Source organism: Uranotaenia lowii, chromosome 3 (genome assembly GCF_029784155.1).
Source record: "Uranotaenia lowii strain MFRU-FL chromosome 3, ASM2978415v1, whole genome shotgun sequence".
In the NCBI taxonomy this organism is placed as follows: Eukaryota; Metazoa; Arthropoda; class Insecta; order Diptera; family Culicidae; genus Uranotaenia; species Uranotaenia lowii.
The window spans coordinates 231943684-231962742 of record NC_073693.1 but is presented as its reverse complement, the minus strand read 5'-3'; the positions used below and the strand labels follow the sequence as shown (position 1 = coordinate 231962742).

Sequence of the window (19059 nt, the reverse complement as noted above, 5' to 3'; positions counted from 1 at the left end):
TTGAAGTCTAATAACTTTTTTATCAAAAGTCGAATCGAAATGCAGTCTTCGGATAAAATATTTGTTATAATTTAGGCTTTAAGAAAAAACTGTTTTCAAAACAATCGGCCAAAGGGGACCAAAGTTATTCATGAAAAACTGGATTTTCGTGTTTTTTCCGAATAAAATGTCTCAAAATCCCATACAAACTTCAGGGTCGTTGAGTGACCCCTTCCCGAGATCCGATCTGGCCCAAATTTGGCATGAAACCTTGTACTAGGCAAAGGATTAATTTAAACCTGCAGCGCATAACATTTCACAAGCTTGAAATTTCCCATACAAATTTGAGGCAGTCTATTGACCAGTTTCTGAATTTTTTATCCCCCACCAATCAACCGTATCGAAGAAGAAGTACCGAATAGAGCTGGCACTACGTTCTGCGATGCAGTTGATTATGGATGGTTCGACCGCCATGTTGAGTTCTAGCTGCGGCTACACCCACAAATCAGACTCTACTCCAATAATGAACTTCCTTGGAGGTGGAATTATCGGTATAATATTCTATGCCGAACTGGCATTAACAAGCTTTCTAATAACTGGCATTATCCTCCCAGCAAACCTCATTGCATATGTCTGAAAGAAACCAAATAAATCTTATCCATAATTACCTAGACTAACATTTAAAAAGGGCCAAACTTTTTAGACATAAATTTTATAAACATTTTTAGTTCGAAAATAACAACTCCTACACAAATGTGGTTCATGATAATGTTTTGGAAAATTAATGGAATTTTTAGAAAAAAAAATTGACAAAAATATTTTAAAATCCTACACTGAGAAAAATGAATTTCAAAAACCAAAACTCAATTTTCCACAAAAATGCCATCCCCTCGATCAGTGTTCCACCGTACCCGACAAAAACAAACACAAATCGTCACCAGTGTATTGCTAGCTCACTCATCCACACGCTCCCTCGCAACACTGACAAAAGTTTCGGGGCACCACCGCCCGATGGCAGTGCAACACCAGGTCAAAACCAGTGCAACACCGTCCGAATAAACAAACAGTTTGACAGCATCTAGTGGTGCACCAGTGCAACATTCGACATAAACAAATACGGTATAAGCCGGGTAATAATAAGGCCTACAAGTCGTCGCATATATTACAACTTGTGCATATTTGAGGGAAAAAAGCTTTTCTAACCAAAACTTTTTCATAGTTTTTTTTTCAAAATCATGTAATTTATTTTTTCAGTGTAGATTCAGTGTAGAGTGTAAACCTTTAATTCAAAAACTGATTTGTTGAATTTATTGTAGGTACTGATTTCAAAGAAATAAGAGCTTCGATTGTAATAATTGATGGTAAAAGTAAGTGGAAATCCTACACTGAAAAAAATGCAAACTAAAAACATAATGTTGATTTATAAAAAATGGCCATCTTAGAATTCGATGAATTGGTAGTAGGAAATAATGTGGTCTACAACTCTTCTAAACATCGCAAAGTGAGCATTCTTAAGGGAAAGAAGTTTTTCTAGCAAAAACTTTTTTTCATTGTTTTATGAAAAACGAAAAACAAATATTTCAGGTGTGTAATGATTAAACTTAATAAGAAGCAGGCCATTATAAGGAGTGTATCGAAAATAAGTTATAAACACATTTCTTTTCATTGTATTGATTTTTTTGATGATTCAAACAAAGAAACAGTTCGGAAGTGTTTTAAAAAGCTTATTCTTACAGCTTATAAAGAAATACAAGTAAAAAAGTAATTATTGGTAATATTCTCGGACTTAACGCTTGATGCGTTTCATTATGTTTTGTACAGCTGATTGATCACACTTCTTGGCCGCAGCATTCCAATTTTTTTTGAAAACCGCCATGGTCCTGTTGGCCTTACCATCCTTCTTGAAAACTCTCTTGACAATAGCCCAATATTGTTCTATGGGGCGAAGCTGGGGGCAGTTTAGTGGGTTAATATTTTTCTCAACGAAATCTACATCGTTATCCTCAAACCATCTAAGAGTGGATTTAGCGTAGTGGGCTGACGCCCAATCCTGCCAGAACAATGGTGGAGTCGTATGTTTCTTATATAATGGCAGCAACCTTTTCTACAAACACTCCTTTTGGTAGATATCGGCATTTATTGTTCCTTTTGTAAAGTAACTCGCCAATTTCAATTCGCAGGAGCAGATTGTCCGCCACACAAGCACTTTTTGACCAATTTTTTCCACCTCAATCGACTTCTCGTGGTCACTCACATCCTCCCCAAATGCTACAGTGTAGAATTGTGGTCCCGGAAGAGTACTTGAATCCTCTTTTACATAAGTTTCATCGTCCATGAGAATGCACGCATCTGGCTTCTGCAAAATCCGATGATACAGCTTCCGGGCTCTGATTTTGGCTCGTGATTTTTGTTCAGCCGTTTGTTTGGAAATTTTCTGCTTCTTGTATGTCTTCAGGTTGTTCCGCTGTATCATTCCGATCGATGTCCCAGCTTTTTCCGCCAAATCCCGTATAGACATCGATCGATTCCGGTTGATGAGGTTGATTACCTACGGTCCAGATTTGGGTCAGATGGTCCTAGTCTCTGTCTCTTCCTGGCAAATCATCGAACGTATAGTGTTCCCCGAACTTGTGGATGATGGATTTTACGCTCGCACATTAGTGCGTTGAGGACCCCGTAGTTAGACCTAGGTGTTTTGTTTTAATTTAATTTTAAGTCATCATTTGGATCTATATGCGATCTGTTGATCAGAATAAACAAATAAATAAATAAAGACAAAGACAAATGTATCAATTAAGTGGAACCTAAACAGCTAAATCAGTCTTGTGTTTATATCATCTTCATCAGGATAACTAGTTGATGGCTCGTCAATACAAGGGATGGTGCTGTTTTTAATCGTACGCAGTTTTTTGTTAGAAACACTTCTCTCGTGCTGTATCGTTGTCAGGCATGAGAAACAAATACACATTATTTATTTATTTATTTCTGGAGTCTTTGACTATAGTCATACAGACTGATTGTTTAAGTTTAGCTTATAATTAAATTACAAAACAATAATTTAGGTGACGTCACGGATTGCACATTTAAACTTAAATTTTGTAAAACGATAGTCAAACAAGTGAGAAACAGCATTAAAAACTTCACAACATCGAAAAAAGGGGTGATTCTGTCCGAAGACTATCCTGCTTTTTGGCAGCCAAAACATGGTTTGATTACTCAGTCGGCGTGCTGGAACGTGTATGTTCAATCTTTGGAGCAATTGCGGGCAGTCAACGGCATTTGTCAAGATATCGTAGACGAAGGTGCGCTGTAGAAAAGTTTTTCTTTGGCTCAAAGACGTCATTGATAGCAAGGCACCCCTCTCAGAATAGGGTGTAACCGTACGGGATCTTGCCATGGCAATCGTCGCAGGGCGTAGCGGAGGAATTTTTTCTGAATCCTTTCGAGTCTTTCGCTGTGAACAGAGTGGTAGGGTGCCCAGACCGGTACCGCATATTCCAGAACACTGCGTACTAATGAGCAGACAACTGTTTTCAGAGCATACGGGTCCTCGAAGCTGAATGTAGTGTAGAGAGCAAAGTGACGCAGGAAGCAAAGGCTTTGGCTGCAGTGGTCGCGGTGTGTTGAACGAATGAGAGCTTTTGGTCAAACGTTATTCCGAGATCTTTAGTAAAGGTTACTCTTTCGAGAGAGGTGTTCCTTAAACCGCAGTCGTAGACAACAGAGGCTTAGTTCTTAAAAAGCTTATACACTTAGATTTTTCCATACCGTGTAGTCCGCACCATACTAATAATCGATCGACGTCCTCCTGAAGCACAACACAATCCAATATCGAATCAATGGTCCGGTAGATTTTAAGATCATCTGCAATGACTACCCTGCGGAACACCAGGCGGCATGTCGAATACGGAGGAGTTAGTCCCACGAATGTTTATGAAGCCTTGACGATTCAGCAGATACGAATACAGCCATTTAGTTGCCCACTCGGGAAATCCATATCGATCATTGTTTCATCCATTTCATGATTATATCCCATGGAATGAATTTTTTTGATCACTTTCATCATTACGGCAGTGGTCACGAAAGGGCTTGCCAAACGGAGATTCTACTTTTTTGGCCACATTCCGAACTGAGGCAGCCTTCTTACTGGTGTAAACACGCCTGATTTCCAAAGTTCCGGTCCAAAGTTTTTTCCACCGGACCCAGTTTCCGCCCATATATTTTTTGTCCACGAAGCTGCTTTTCTATGCATACTTCTGAATCGCATTTCAGACCGCTCCAATAATCTTCCATTTTCGCTAACTGACTCAGCGAAATGTTGCGAAAATACACAGCAGAAATCAGCTGTCCTCCGGAATGAGCAGGGTTGTATCAAAATCATGTTAAGACATGATGGGACACCCTATATGACAACTATCAACTTAACGAAGTCAAAATGAGTTGAAGATTGATACGGTTCCTTCTGACAAATCGAAGGATAAATTCATCCTTCAAGGGTAGGATTTCGGAACATATCGCTTTTCTTGGACCAGCATTTTATATGATAGTGCAAACTATTCATCGGTTAACCTACCCTTGTTTAATAAGGTTCCCCAGGGCAATCGTTTGAGGTCGTCGATTTTTAACACTGGTGTAAAAGAGTTTTGCAAAGTTTTATTGTGGTATGTTTTTCTGAGTTCTCTTCGCCCAACCATGTGAAAAAATTGTAGTGAGTACATTCATGGGTTTACAATTAAAAATAATAACTATCCTTTTACAAAATATCGCGGTATTTACTAGCTATACGATCAACCCTAACCGAAATTTATCGTTTCTTTGGGCTTTCGGTGGTTACGGTTCGTTTAGATTCGGTCAGTCTTTCCCGAATCGTACCATTAACATCATCATCTTGATCGCGTTTGCTTTCTTAAAAGGCACTGTTGATGCCTTGCCATCATCCACAACCGCATGGCATCGCGATATCGGTAAACATTCACACCTCCTTCTTCTCGTCTCGTTTAAGAGATCAAATAATGTAGTCTCGTTGCATTCGCTAGGAGGGGAGCCTAGTGAAAAGTGGCTAGGAAAACACACTCAGAATTTATCAACAATCATAAAAAGGTATAAATTGTGGAAACAATTACCTACTAGTCGAACAGGATTGGATTGGAGGCGAGAGAAAAATAAATGAAAATTAAAAACATTTTCCCATAACTCAGCGTTGACGTTGCGGGGAAACGGTCTTCGGGTTGCTGGTTGACAGATCAGAACAATCAATTGTCTCCCTCGAAGAAGATCATCGTGTTCAGCTCTAAGAGCGCGATCCGGGATGCGCGCAGACGCGTCGGGGACTCGTATATTTTTCGCACCCGAAACCGCGCGGCCAGTCAGCGATCGGCGCGGCGATCATCGTCTTCGTCGTTTTCTATAAAAAAGCACTTGTGGGGAAATCATACTTTTCAGTACATTCGCAAAACTAAACCGGTCAGCATCGGGATCACACAGGAATCGGAAAGCGCGCGCGCCGGGAAAAATCTTACTCTGCGCCTCTCGGTTTCGCGGTAGTTATTTGTCCTTGCGTCAGCCCCAAATTAGTTATCCGGTGAGGGGGCGCTAGTGGTTTTTTTCGTGTCTGTACTGGTGTGATTTGGGTTAGTGTCTACTGTGTGTGCCTTAGCGCACACTGAACCTGACACCCGGTGGACTGGTGAGAGGAAGAAAAAGAAGAATTTCATTCACGCACGTCCACTTCTGCCGTTAAGCCAGTGTGCTGGATCGCGGATTTTCACGGCGGGTGGCAAACTCACGTCCGACAGATTGCAACGCCCATGCCATGCGTGATTCACTTTCGCAATTTTTCTCGTCAGCAGCTGGTCATGACTGTCGGAAACACAGTTCAGACTCCGATAATAGCTTTACAGGTGATTTGGGAATTTATTTCTTGTGATGCTTACGTAACCGTTAGAAAAATATTGTATTAAGTGCACCACGTGACAGCACCATTTGTTAACACACCCAATTGGAGAAAAGTGAAACGCATTCAACAGGTGCCACGATAACTATACTTGAAATAAAAAGATAAAAATACCATGCGGCTCCATGAACTACCCAATTTTAAGCCGTCGAGTCGATCGATGTTTTTTTCAATGGGAGTTGCTTCATTGTTGCACTTTCCGATTCGATATCACTCGATCCAAACATGATCGCCATTCAAGGCCGTTTGTTTGCTCTCGATCGTAATACGGAGAATATAGTGACAGTAGATCGCAATGGTGATGATTGATCAATTGGTTCAGTGAACGAGACCAGCAGGGAAAATACGTTTCGCGAATTGTGACGGGTATTTTTTTTCCCCAAGTTCCGTTCTAGGAATGCTGAACATCAATTAAGAATTAAGTTCCTTAAACGAAAAAAAAAATCTAATTATTCATCCAAAAACATCTCTAATTGGATGCCTGTCATCTGAAAATTAACACTGCAATGGAGTGATAAATAGGAAGCTGCGGGCTATTTTTGTGAGCATGTTACTCTACAATGTAACAACAATGCTGTGCGTCATTCGAAAATATATCAACGGGGCAAACATTAATGATACCAGACGCTTGTGTTCACCTTATTTGGAAGATAATTCAAAAAACAAACAAAACATCTGTTGATTAGTTTCTCAGTGACTAAGTGAACTTGTGCCAAAGGAAAAGCTTTCTGTTCTTGAAAAAAAAAAGAACTAGTTTGAACAATGGGGTGTAAAAGATCAAATAAAAATTGTGCTGAAGATTTTCAATTAATGTGATTTGTGATGAGCTTTAATTTAGTGTATTAAGCGCAATTACTTGTTTGATAATGTACTCATGTTTTGTTACTAAAGCGCTTTATTGCTTCAGATTTGGTGAAATTAAACAAGATTTAAAACATAAATATTATGAAAATGAACCAGAGAGGATTAAAAGGCCGAAAATCTCAGTGGACAATTGGGCGAGTGGTTGGCGTTACGATCATTTTGTGACATGAATATCATATTGAAGATGAAAAAATATGTGAATGACTCAATGAAGTGAAAATATAAAAAAATGTACACATACTACTTATTTTTTAAAAAAAAATCGAGTATAACTCTCGAAATGCTTAGAGTCTGGAAGCTCCTCCCCGCATACAAAGAAAAAAATTGAAAAAAAAAAATTATGGATTTTAGGAATAAAATCTAAAAACAATATTCTGAAATGGTAATCTAAAATCTGAATATTGAAACAAAGAAACACATTTTAAATTTGAATCCGATTCTGAATCTGAAATCTAAAAACTCAATCTGAACCTGAGTCTGAAATCTGAATGTGAAATCTGCTGACTATGAAATCTGAATCTGAAATCTGAATCTGAAACATGGATCTGAAATCTAAAATTTAAATCTGTTATCTGAAACTAAATCTGAAATCTGAATCTGTTATCTGAAATCAGAATCTGTTATCTGAAATCTGAAATCTGCATCTGAATTTGAAATCAGAATCTGAAATCTGGATTTGAAATCTGAATCTGAAATCTTCAACTCAATCTGAAATCTGAGTCTGAAATCTGAATTTGAAATCTGAATCCAAAATCTTAGTTTGAAATCTTAAATCAGAAATCTGAATCCGAATCTGAATCAGAAATTAAGAATCTGAATCTGAAATAGGAATCTGAATTTGACTTCTGAATCTAAAATCTAAAATCTGAATCTGTAATCTGAATCCGAATCTAAAATCTGAATCTGATTGTGAAATCTGAATCTGTAATCTGAAATCTGAACCTAAAATCGAAATCTGAAATCAGTATCAGAATTTGGAACCTGAATCTGAAATTTGAATCCAAATCTGAATGTGAATCTGAAACCTAAAATCTGAACCTGAATCTGATATCTGAATTTGAAATCTGAATCTTAAAATCAAAATCTGAATCTGAAAATTGAATCTGAATCTGAAATCTGATTCTGAAATCTGAATCTAAAATCGAAATCTGAATTTTACATCTGAATCTGAAATCTGAATCTGAATTTGATATCTGAATCTAAAATCTGAAATCTGAATCTGAAATCTGAATCTGGAGTCTGAAATCTGAATTTAAAATCTCAATCCGAATCTTAAATCTGAACTTGAAATCTAAACCTTACATATGAAGTTTAAATTCTGAATTAATCTTTAATCTGAAGTCTCAAATCTGAGTTTGATTCTGAAATCTGGATCCTAATCTGAAATCGAATCTTACATTGGATCGGAAACTGAAATCTGACAAGTGAATCTCAAATCTGAAATCTGGAATCTTAATATGACATTTATCTGCAACCATTATTTTATGTAACAATTGTATTTCGAATGAAAAATGTGAAACTGATTTAATGGTAAAGGTAATTTATGTTTATTACTATCAAAGGATTTTTTTTCATCAACAGAGATAATTAAATCAAATATCTTATGTGTTTAGTTTATGTTGTATCTACATGATAATCGTGTTTATGAAATTCAATTCTAAATTTTTTTAAATTTTTTTTAGAAAAAATCTTTTTTCCAACTTAAGAAGTTTTGTTTTCCACTTTTTAATTGAGATGACAGGTTTTTCTTGTCAAGGAGATTTTTTAATCAATTTTAAAAACGAACTCAGCACTCAAGAGGGATTTGGTTTATTTTTTGTTACTCGGCATAAAAACATATCCTATTTATTTTTACTTACTTTTGCGCAGAATGTTTCAAAATATGTTAACAAAAAGCTACAGCCAAGAGAAGCTTAAAAACATGAAAAAACTGCAAATGAATCTATTTTTCGAAAAACTATCAATTTGGAAACCCTTGATCTATGTGTTATTAGATCTTAAAAACTGATTGGCTGATAGGTCTAAAAGTTGCCATGGATTGATTTTTTTGAGAAAAAAAATCCTAACTTAGGTAGAAAGATGAAATATAAATCCCGTCTAAAAACGAGGTTGATAAACAACGACCACAACTCTAAAAATGTGTACAATAATCACTTTTTATATATGTAAGTTTAAATATTCCAGTTATATGTTGAACAAGTTTAGCAAAAATTATATAAAAATATAGCTATTAGTCTGTCTTAATATGTTTCAAAATTCAGAAACATGGTTGAAGTGTGTAAAAATAACAACCGAAAAAGTACTGAAAGTTAAGTTCGTTTACCCCTGTGTTCATGAAATTTTTGAAAAATTTGTCTAAAATTATTCTTCGTCTATAGAATTTTCCGTAAAACAAAAGTTGTTAGTAATCATAAAACTTAGCTTCTCAGAATTTTTCAGCGAAAACAAAAATTTGGTGCTAGAGGTTTAAATTTCAAGGATATTTTCCCAACAATTTTGAGTTCATGTAAATGGGGAACACAGAACAGTCGTTGAAATTCATTTTAATCTTTTTTTACAAACTTCCGAAAAAAGAAATTTTCATTTCTAATCATATCATCATCTATATTTTTCAATTGTAAAGCTTAAACTCAAATTATATTCTAAAAAATCAAAAAAATCTACTAATCTTATATACAAATTTCTGAAATTTTTCGAAAGTAGGTACTCTAACCTCGAAACGGATTTGTATGTATGTATGTAGGTACCTCGAAACGGATTTCCAAGACAAAATCTAGACACCGATTTGAAATAATACTGATTCAGAATATTTTTTTTTATGATATGCGTTTTTTCGTTCGACATTAATAAGCGTCTAAACGTTCGGGAAACTGATGATAATTTTATTTTTGATCAGTTATCATCACAACTAAGAGTTATAGAAAAATCAAACATTTCATTTTAATTTAGAACGTTGAGACTTTGACTTATTTGGTGCAGTTGAGCACAAACACTTTTAAAAAAATTTTGAATTTAATATAACATTTGTATTGATAAACAAATTTTAATTGCAGATCATTTATTTTCATGGACGTCGAAAAAACATTTACATTTACTATAATCAATTTTTTATCGTATCTCTAATTTGCATAAATCACATTTGTTTTTCTATTCTGTACACGCTACCTGTTTTCCTCACGTTTTTTTAAACTTATGTTTATGTTCGGTGGTAATTCTTAGTAAAACTATATTAATTTAAAAAAATCACAAACTAGAAGCCGAAACTCAAAATTTAAAATTCAAAGTTCAAACCGACATCCAACTCGGTCATGGTTTAACCACAATTAACGGAAACTTGTAAAGACAACAATCGTTTCGTTCGATTCAGTAAGGAGAAAACCCACCGCTAGCGAAATAGCACATTTCCAACCAATATCGTTCAAACCGCTCCCTGACGGGTTCATCGTCATTAATGAGTTCCTAATTGACACATTGATGATTGATTTGTCTGACCCGCGTGAGTAGATTCCGTATCGTCGACCTAGGTGTACCGTTTTGTGAGATGATTTGTACTAAACGTTGAGAAATTTTCGTTTGTCGGTGAAGAAAAAAAATCATAGTTTAAGTTTTTGTTTTAGTGATATAATGTCATGACAGAAATCAGAACAGCAAAATATTTTATTAGAAACATTTCTGCTCAGATCTACCTTACTTGACAGTTTTTCGTCATTATACGATGCGATGGTTTTGTCGTCTATAGTTGGTCCCATTTAATCATTCGATCCTGACCAAGCCAGAATCAATATATTTAAAAGGATAAGACATCGTTCATGCGATGGATCATAGAGAGAGAGAAAAAAAACAACGCGCGTACTCGTACTGTACGACTCGTATGTTGATATTATTTTATGCTCGAACGATTATTCGTATTGAGCTTATTTGATTGATCTGTACATCTGTTTTCCTTGAACATTTTTTCGTTTTTTGCACATCGATTTCATCGCCAGAAAGAAGAAATCGCTTTGTTGGGTAAAAGCAGTTTTTGTAACTTAAATACGACCATTCTACAATGTATATGGAACGTACATCAGAATAAAGCGTAGTTCTTTTAGAAATGGGACAGTTACGAATGCGTGTATCTCAAAAACCATTCGTTTGATCGAAATACTTTCTTTGAAGAAAATGAAGGTAATGTTATGATATTCCATGAAAAAATTTCAAAAAAATTATTTATAGTTTTTTCTTAGAGAAATTTCTGTTTTATTCTTGGTATCTCCCATTGGCCGGCGCACACTTTTTTCAGTCATGGTATTGATCAGTTTTTCCAACTTATACTTCGTCAAATCTATATTTTAGATGGCTTCACCCTCCTTCTTCAATTTCTGATACTTTTTGATCCAATACTTCTCTTTTAAAAGAAACTGGAAGCATTTTAGTGGATACAGTAGTTTCGATATGAACAAATTTGATTATTTTCGACCACATTTTTGAACGTTTTTAATGGAATTTCTCCTGGAAAAATCTGACAATAACGAAGTAAAACCATCATAAGATGTTATAATAAGATAAAATCGGTTAGTATAAATCGTAGGTTGCGGGTGGAACATACAAGATTACTCTTTTTTGGCTTTTAATAACAGCGAAAACCAAAGTTTCGTTTTGAAAATTTTTGTTTTTTTTTCGCAGGAGAAGAATTCTAGCAAATCATTATAATTTGATACAGAATAACCAGCAAATACATACTTTAATATACTCGGGATCTTGCAACGAGCAGACATGGTTAGGATTCAAACGCTGGAATTTATTTAAAATAGGGTATTTCATAAGTTTTGTCGTTCATCAGAAATCATCTGTCCCATAGCTTCGGTACCGGCTATACAGCTTACGAGCTCTGGAACTAGCAAAAAATGGTTGTTTGAGGTTGGGTTTGAATGAGTTATCATTAGGCAACACTTTCAGCTTATCGGAGAAAATTGTTTTAGACATTTCAGCGATCTACCCTTAGTTTTTCGTTTTTTGAAAATTAAAAATACTAGTATGAGACTTGACTTCCCAGATTACCCTCAACCGTAGTTGCCGATCTTGTGCTTCACTCCAATGCTTGATTTGAACTTTGTGGACATTATTGACAGTGTTTACATACTTATTCACCACAAAAACTCAGTAATTCTTTGAATAATCAACGGTTTTGTCAGCTAACAATTGGATAATGACGAATTTTAATGGAAACTGTGCAAAATTATTTTTTTCTTTTTCTCTTGCATCGTACATAATTCAAAAACGCGTCAATTTAAAATTTTGAAAAAAATAGGTCGAATAGTACTTTTTACAGGCAACAAAACGCTGTCCAAATTTTGAATATCCGATATCTAGTAAACGAGCTATTAGCAAATGAAAGTGTCCCATTTCTAAAAGAACTAAGCTTTAGCATAGGAATATAGCTACAAATGGGTTTGTTGAAATCCAATTTATATTCTAGTGGAGAAAGCATTTAGCTAATTCCAAAACCAACAAAAATGCTTTATTTCTACACATGCCATATACAACTTTCTCTACTCTTTTAGACTTTCAAATGTAATCGTACAGATCACTTCGAATGGTATTTTTTTTCTCCAGTGACTAGGAGACAAATATAATATAAAAATTTATTGAATGCTCAATAGCCTTAAAAAGCCTTATTCATTATTCTTGAAAAACAGTGACATACAGCCTTACAGAAACGTTTTAACTAGATTGAAGACAGGTTTCTTAGAGATCAAACCTTTGGAACTGTTAATTACGAATGAAAGAAAGCACTAGACTTAGTTTTTTTTTGCTCCTGATCTCTGACATAAGACATTGCTAAGGATAATTTAGGGGATCAAGGACGTGACTTGAAGCTATCATGTCTTCAGTTAGTGTTCGGAACAAGTGCCGGTCAGAAAAGTTGATTAACCCTTCATTTCATGATTTTTTATTTTTTCTCGAAAAAATTCTCAATAGTGCGCAATGATGAATACATGAAGGGAAAAATAATGAAAAAATATTATTTTCACATATTTCGGTTATTAAGCAAAAATATTAATTGTTGCAAATTTGCAACAACATGAAACGGTTACACCTTTTTTTCTGCACACTCGACAACTGGAAATGAATGCTTATTCCTAATTTCTTTTGCACTAATCAAAGATTTCACACAGGAACTTCGCAAATGTAGATTTCTGGACACCGAGAAAGTTGAGAATTTAGCTGGGAGTAGTTATATATGTTGGTTATCCACCATGGGTGCACGGATTCACCGCAGTTTCTGCCTAAGTATGTGCTCACATGCATTCTTGGACCTACCCCATGGCTTTGTATGAACTGTTATAGAGTGAAGTATTGTGTTGATGTAGGTATATTTTGGAAGAACGAGTCAATCAAGTTACTTAGAGGTATTCCGGCATCCGTGTATATACCTGGCCAGCTGGCAGCTGGTTAAACATTTATATAATCAGTTATAAGAGGAAACACATCTTACCTGTCGGCTTCTTATGGGATTCGAACCCAAAAGTTGTCTCGCCGATACCGGGAATCGAACCCAGCCTGGCACATCGGAACCAGACTCGCACCAGCTTATCCACTAGACTACAAAGACTCTCGAGAAATCAGCTAGAACTACTCCTAGCTGATTTCTCGAGAGTCTTTGTAGTCTAGTGGATAAGCTGGTGCGAGTGCGATAATTTACCACCTACTGAGGGAATTATTCCTCACGTTTGCTTGAAGGTGCTAAATGGAAAGCTTCTTACCTATAGATACAACTTTTCTGAACATAACCTTGAACAAATCAACAAATCAACACAAATCAATTCCGTATTTAAATTGGTTCTGATAAAGATTTTAAATCTTAAATCATACCATAACTATATGCCAGTTTTAATAAACAAACTTGAGTATTGAAATAACATTAAACTATTAAATATCATTTGTTGCCAAAATTAAAAGAACAATAAGATTTCTTCGGAATAAGCATTAGAATTTGGAACATGATTCTAAAATTAGAATTCAAACTTGAAATCAGTTTAAGAATAAAAAAGAAATAAAAATAAAACTAAATTCAATAACATAAAGTTTCAAATTAAAATCCACTTCCAGAGCTTTCAGGAAAAGGTTGAATAGTATAAATAAAGAGCATTTTTCGTCGATTGATTATAAGAAACGACTCATACTTTAGTAAAAAATAATGAGCATTGTAATTTTCAATCAAATCATTCATTCACCTCTAAGAAAAAAAAAAAGCAAAATAATACTTCAAAACTCGGTTATCGAATGTTGGCAGATAGTACTGAATTTTCAAGTGGGAAAATAAAAGAATGTATTCGTTGTTTGTTATTAAATTTTTAAACTCTCTGGATAAAGCCCCGTACTTGAATTTGAATCACGTTAAATAATATAGAACTTTTGAAAATTGATGTATGTTTGTTTTGCAAGTTATGAAGGCATCCGACAATTTTTTTTAATTCAAAATATGTGTTTGTTATACCAACGGGCCGTGGAAAAAAATTAAAATAATGTGTTTTACATACGCTGAATTACAAATCCTAAATAAGTTAATTATTCGGACCTGTCCTAGTTTAAAATTTGATATATTTTGAACTTTTAATAAAATTTTTCTAGTTTTGATAACGGTTTAGAGCAAACATTTTATTTTTTTCGCCTCGGGGGCCCTCTTTATTCAGAGGGGGAAGGAGGGGGGTGCAATTTTTCATTCCCCTCCCCCTCTTAATACGGCCTAAACATGATAATACATCATTAATAACGAAAACACTTTCATCGGGAAACAAATACACTGTTTAACGATGCAACTTTCGAAAACACACTATGGATCCCATATAACTTGCTAGGGTACTACCGTTGCATGGTGTTGCAAATTTGCAACAGTTATTGAAAATCCATTATATCACAGAAAAAACAAAAAAAAAATCTTAAATTTTGTTTATTATGTAAATTACTTTAGTGGGAATACGAAAATATTTTTTTTGAGTCGAAAAAAAATTCTCAATATGAATTATACTAGGCCAAAAATTTGAAAAATAAGGCTTTTTCCACATTCCATATTTTTCAGATTCAAGTTGGTTTTTTGAATACCTTTAAACACTGAAAGTATTTTTTTTTAGTTGAACGTGATCTTGAAGTTAGAAATATTATTCCCATCGAAAAAAAAATTGACTTTTTAGCTAAATGTGAAGTTTAGAACAGTTTTAATTAATTGTTGCAAATTTGTAACTTTATGAAACGAAGGGTTAAGTGATTGATTCCAACCATTTGGGACCTACAATATGGTAGCATCGACTGATATCACATGTCAATCCTTTTCCCTATATATTTAGTGATTGCTCTCTTTTTATACACTGTAGATAGACACCGAATCCAGTCTTCGAAGTTCAATGCCCTTTCTAATAAATCTATGGTGCTAACATTACTGTTCAGTTGTACTGTTCATTTTTTATTCATCTCTAACAATGATCTATGTATATTGGATATAAACCAACATTGGAAGTAATGTCATTGAACCGAAAAAAATTCGTATGGGTCTACCAAATTGATACAGAAATATATAAAATTTGACACGAATCTAAACAAAATATTTACAAAAACCATGTTTAAACTTCAAAAAATAAAATTTGTGTTAGACGAAAACGGTATTAGATTTGTTTTTCGAAAAATATAAAAAAAAATGGCCTGAAATTTACCAGCATGTCTAGAAATTTTTAGAAATTGATTGACCCATAACAATTTATCACTCATCAGGAGTGTACCAACTAAATTATCCTTCTTGCTGTCAATCATTGGGAAAACGGTATTTTGGTGTGTATTTTAATCATGTTTCAACTAAACGGACCTAACTAAACGAAGCTAGCTATAGCTTCAGCCAACAATGTCGAACATCATGTTTGTAATCCAACGACTAACAAACGAAGACACCCGCACTACGCCGATAATCTAGCTACGATGACGCTCATTGGTCGGGAAATGTTTTCAGTTCAATGAATTCGGTGACAGAATGAAGCGAAAATGCCCGGCTTGGCACGGTCTATGAGTGTGGAAAGGGAAAATTGTTTGTAGATTAGATGTTTTCGCTGATCTATATATTTAGCTTGGTATCGTTCCCTCAATTCGAATGGTAGTTACTATAGGATATATGGGTAGGTGAAAGAAAGTTGTTTCGCTTGCTGAATTATGCAATTATGCTCGAATGGTGTTTTGCACGAATGATGTAACGGAACGCCATCACAAGTTTACATTCTATGCAGTCTAAGCGATTGAATTTTTGTAACAATTGTTTTTCTTTCTTTCTGAGTTCTCTTTACAAAAACAGTATATTATATTCCAAACAATTTTAAATATTTTTTTTCTAATTCGTATGATGGTCTAACGTTTTCATGAAATAATGATATCTAACACAGAGGTTTTCCTTACAATCGTATCAAGGCTTAGAATGTGTAATATAAATTCAGGCGCTTTCGTGCAGTTCTTACAGAAAGCATTGATGGCGTTTCAGTGATGTCAAATGTATTATTCTGGTTGATTGACCAATTTCACTAGCTTCACTTTTGAAGGGACGACATTTTATCGCCTAAGATTAACACCGAATTCAGTTGATTACAAAAAGAAAGCAATGTGACAAGAATGATCACTCGCTTTACTATGTCATTGTTGACTTGCTACAGAAATAGAGCGAATTCGTAGGGTATGCCATGTCGTGTCATAGGTTCTCGGCACCCCGGTTAAAATGTCATGGGGAAAATTTCAACTATTCTTGGGTGAACTTGTAGACAACTACGACTAAATAGTTAGCTCGAAAGAACGCGATGTTGCATTGTGATTGCAAAGGTGTTTGAGGTTCATTATCAGGCTATTCTTGAGGCTTGAAAACATTTTTATTCACTCAATCCTCTTTTCGAAATGCCATACAACTCGTTTTGCTCAGTTCTAATATTTGTTTTCTTATTTCAAATTCCAAAATACAAAGTTGATTCAACAAGGAAACTAATCTGAATTGAGATTAAACTCAATTTAATAGTTTTGTAACATCAACCAAGATTGTAACTTAAGGTTGTCAGAACTTTTTCAGCACATTTTCTGGCCGGAAAATCAAGGCAATTTTATATAAATACCTGGAAAAGTGCGGGCATTTGATTTCTGGATCAAAAATCAAACATCCGGGAAATATTCGGGCAAATTAAGTCAAAACCCGGAAATTACTCAATAAAAATAAAAAAAAAAAAACAATCGAAAAAAATGAATTTTCACCAAAATTCACCAATCGTATTTTAGGGTTCCAAACAAAAATCTTGATTATTTTGACCAAGCTTGCCCGAAAAATTTCGTTTTGGAGGCATAAATAAAAAAAAATCCACTACACAAATTGTTTTTTTATTGATTTGCCAAACAAAGTTAATAGATCTGGGGAAAATCCGAGCATTTTTCAAAGAAATCAGACCAATCGAGCCGGGCTGGACTGTTCCCAAATTTTGTATTAAATATCCGGGCAAACTCGGATAACACCGGGCAATCTGGCAACCTTATTGTAATTACACCTGAGGGTGATAAACGTTTCATTCACATGACTCGACCAGTTGTATGTTGATTTTTTCATGAATGGAATGTCGTTTAAGCAATAAATTAATACCCTTGTTGACATGAAGGCATGTACATTAGACTGAGTCGATTTGGGGTCATTTTCGAATTTCTCGAACCCTGGGGTCTCAAAAGCTTCGTTTTGGTCTAAAACTCATCCATGATTTTTTGCAGAATTTTTAAGTAATGTTTACATGAATAAATTTGGACCTTTAGGTTTATATGGGAAAATTGAATATTTTGTACTGAAAAATCAACATCATTTTTGTTTCTTCTGTGCAACCGAGCCAGCTGGTGGTTTTTGTGCCAATTTATAAATTTCTTACAGGAAATTTTCCGCTGAACAACTTTGTCGAAGATTGTAAATTCGTATCTTATTGAACAAAAAAGTTATTAGCCGTTTAACAGGGGTATGTCTTTTGGCATTGATAAACAATAAATTCAATTGACACCACTGCTTGTGCCCCACGAAGTATTGCATGAAAAGTAGTCATGCAATACCTCGCAAGGCACACAACAGTGGTGTCTATTGAATTTATTGTTTATCAATGCCAAAAGACATACCTCTGTTGAACAGCTAATAACTTTTTTGCCTAATAAGATACGAATTTACAGCCTTCGACAAAGTTGTTCAGCGGAAAATTTCCTGTAAGAAATTTATAAATTGGCACAAAAACCACCAGCTGGCTCGGTTGCACAGAAGAAACAAAAATGATGTTGATTTTTCAGTACAAAATATTCAATTTTCCCATACAAACCTAAAAGTCCAAATTTACTCATGTAAACGTTACTTAAAAATTCTGCAAAAAATCATGGAAGAGTTTTGGACCAAAACGAAGCTTTTGAGACCCCAGGGTTTGAGAAATTCGAAAATGACCCCAAATCGACTCAGTCTAATGTACATATGAATATTCATCTCAAAGAATAAACAAACAATAAAACCGTAGTTCACAAATGGATTAGCAGAGAATAAAGTAGGTAATGAATGAATGGGAACAAAATATTACCATATCGCCATCCAGTTTCTAACTTTGATTCAATCCAACACCAAACGACAAATTGAGAAAACTAATGCGCAAAAACATCTATCTCAACTAAGCTCGCAGCAAACCGATTGCAGTCCATTAAAAAGGCAATAAATTAATCAATTCTCTCGAAGCGGAAGATGTTATACGTAGCATCTACGTGTGTACGGAAATTCTCAGCTCGTTCCAGTAATATTAAAATCTGTCTTTCTCTTGCTTTCTTCCCATTCCAGGACATAATGTGTCAGTTAAAGACGTATCAAAAGGAAACTGGAATGCCCAAGTTGGTGACGGAACCAAAGATCCCAACGGGAATGTTGGGCGAGGGACGTCCGAAACGGCAGAGACCGACTCATCAGGTAAGTTCTGTTCCACAATCCAGATGGTTTCAGTTTTTCCAATGCTTACGCCAAAATCCAATCTGAGAATTCTTATCTTGAGATGAGTTCTTCAAATTTCAATTCTAACATTCAAAACCAAAACTTTTTAACCGAGTTTTAAAGCCAAAAGCCGTCTTGCCAGAAGCACTTGTCTTCTAAGCTGACAGTTAACTGTGGCACCGGATAGATTTTTCAATACAAGTCAACTGATTCGTCAATATGATGACGAGTGTAACATTAATATGTCGAAACTCTACTCTTTTCTACTCTACTCTTTTCT

At 35.0% G+C, this 19059-nt stretch overlaps 1 protein-coding gene across 2 annotated transcripts in view; it reads left to right on the top strand.

The window, feature by feature from the left end:
- The window catches only part of LOC129751332 (b(0,+)-type amino acid transporter 1), a 109038-nt gene that overhangs the window by 43640 nt on the left and 46339 nt on the right, over positions 1–19059 (top strand). Inside the window, exons 1-2 of one of the 2 annotated variants that reach the window (XM_055746777.1) lie at positions 5260–5879; positions 18633–18758. In XM_055746777.1, coding sequence (XP_055602752.1) covers positions 5792–5879; positions 18633–18758 — 214 coding nt within the window. In that variant the 5' untranslated portion in view covers positions 5260–5791. Of the gene's footprint in view, positions 1–5259; positions 5880–18632; positions 18759–19059 lie in introns of those variants that run through there. The other variant, XM_055746778.1, reaches the window with a different exon arrangement.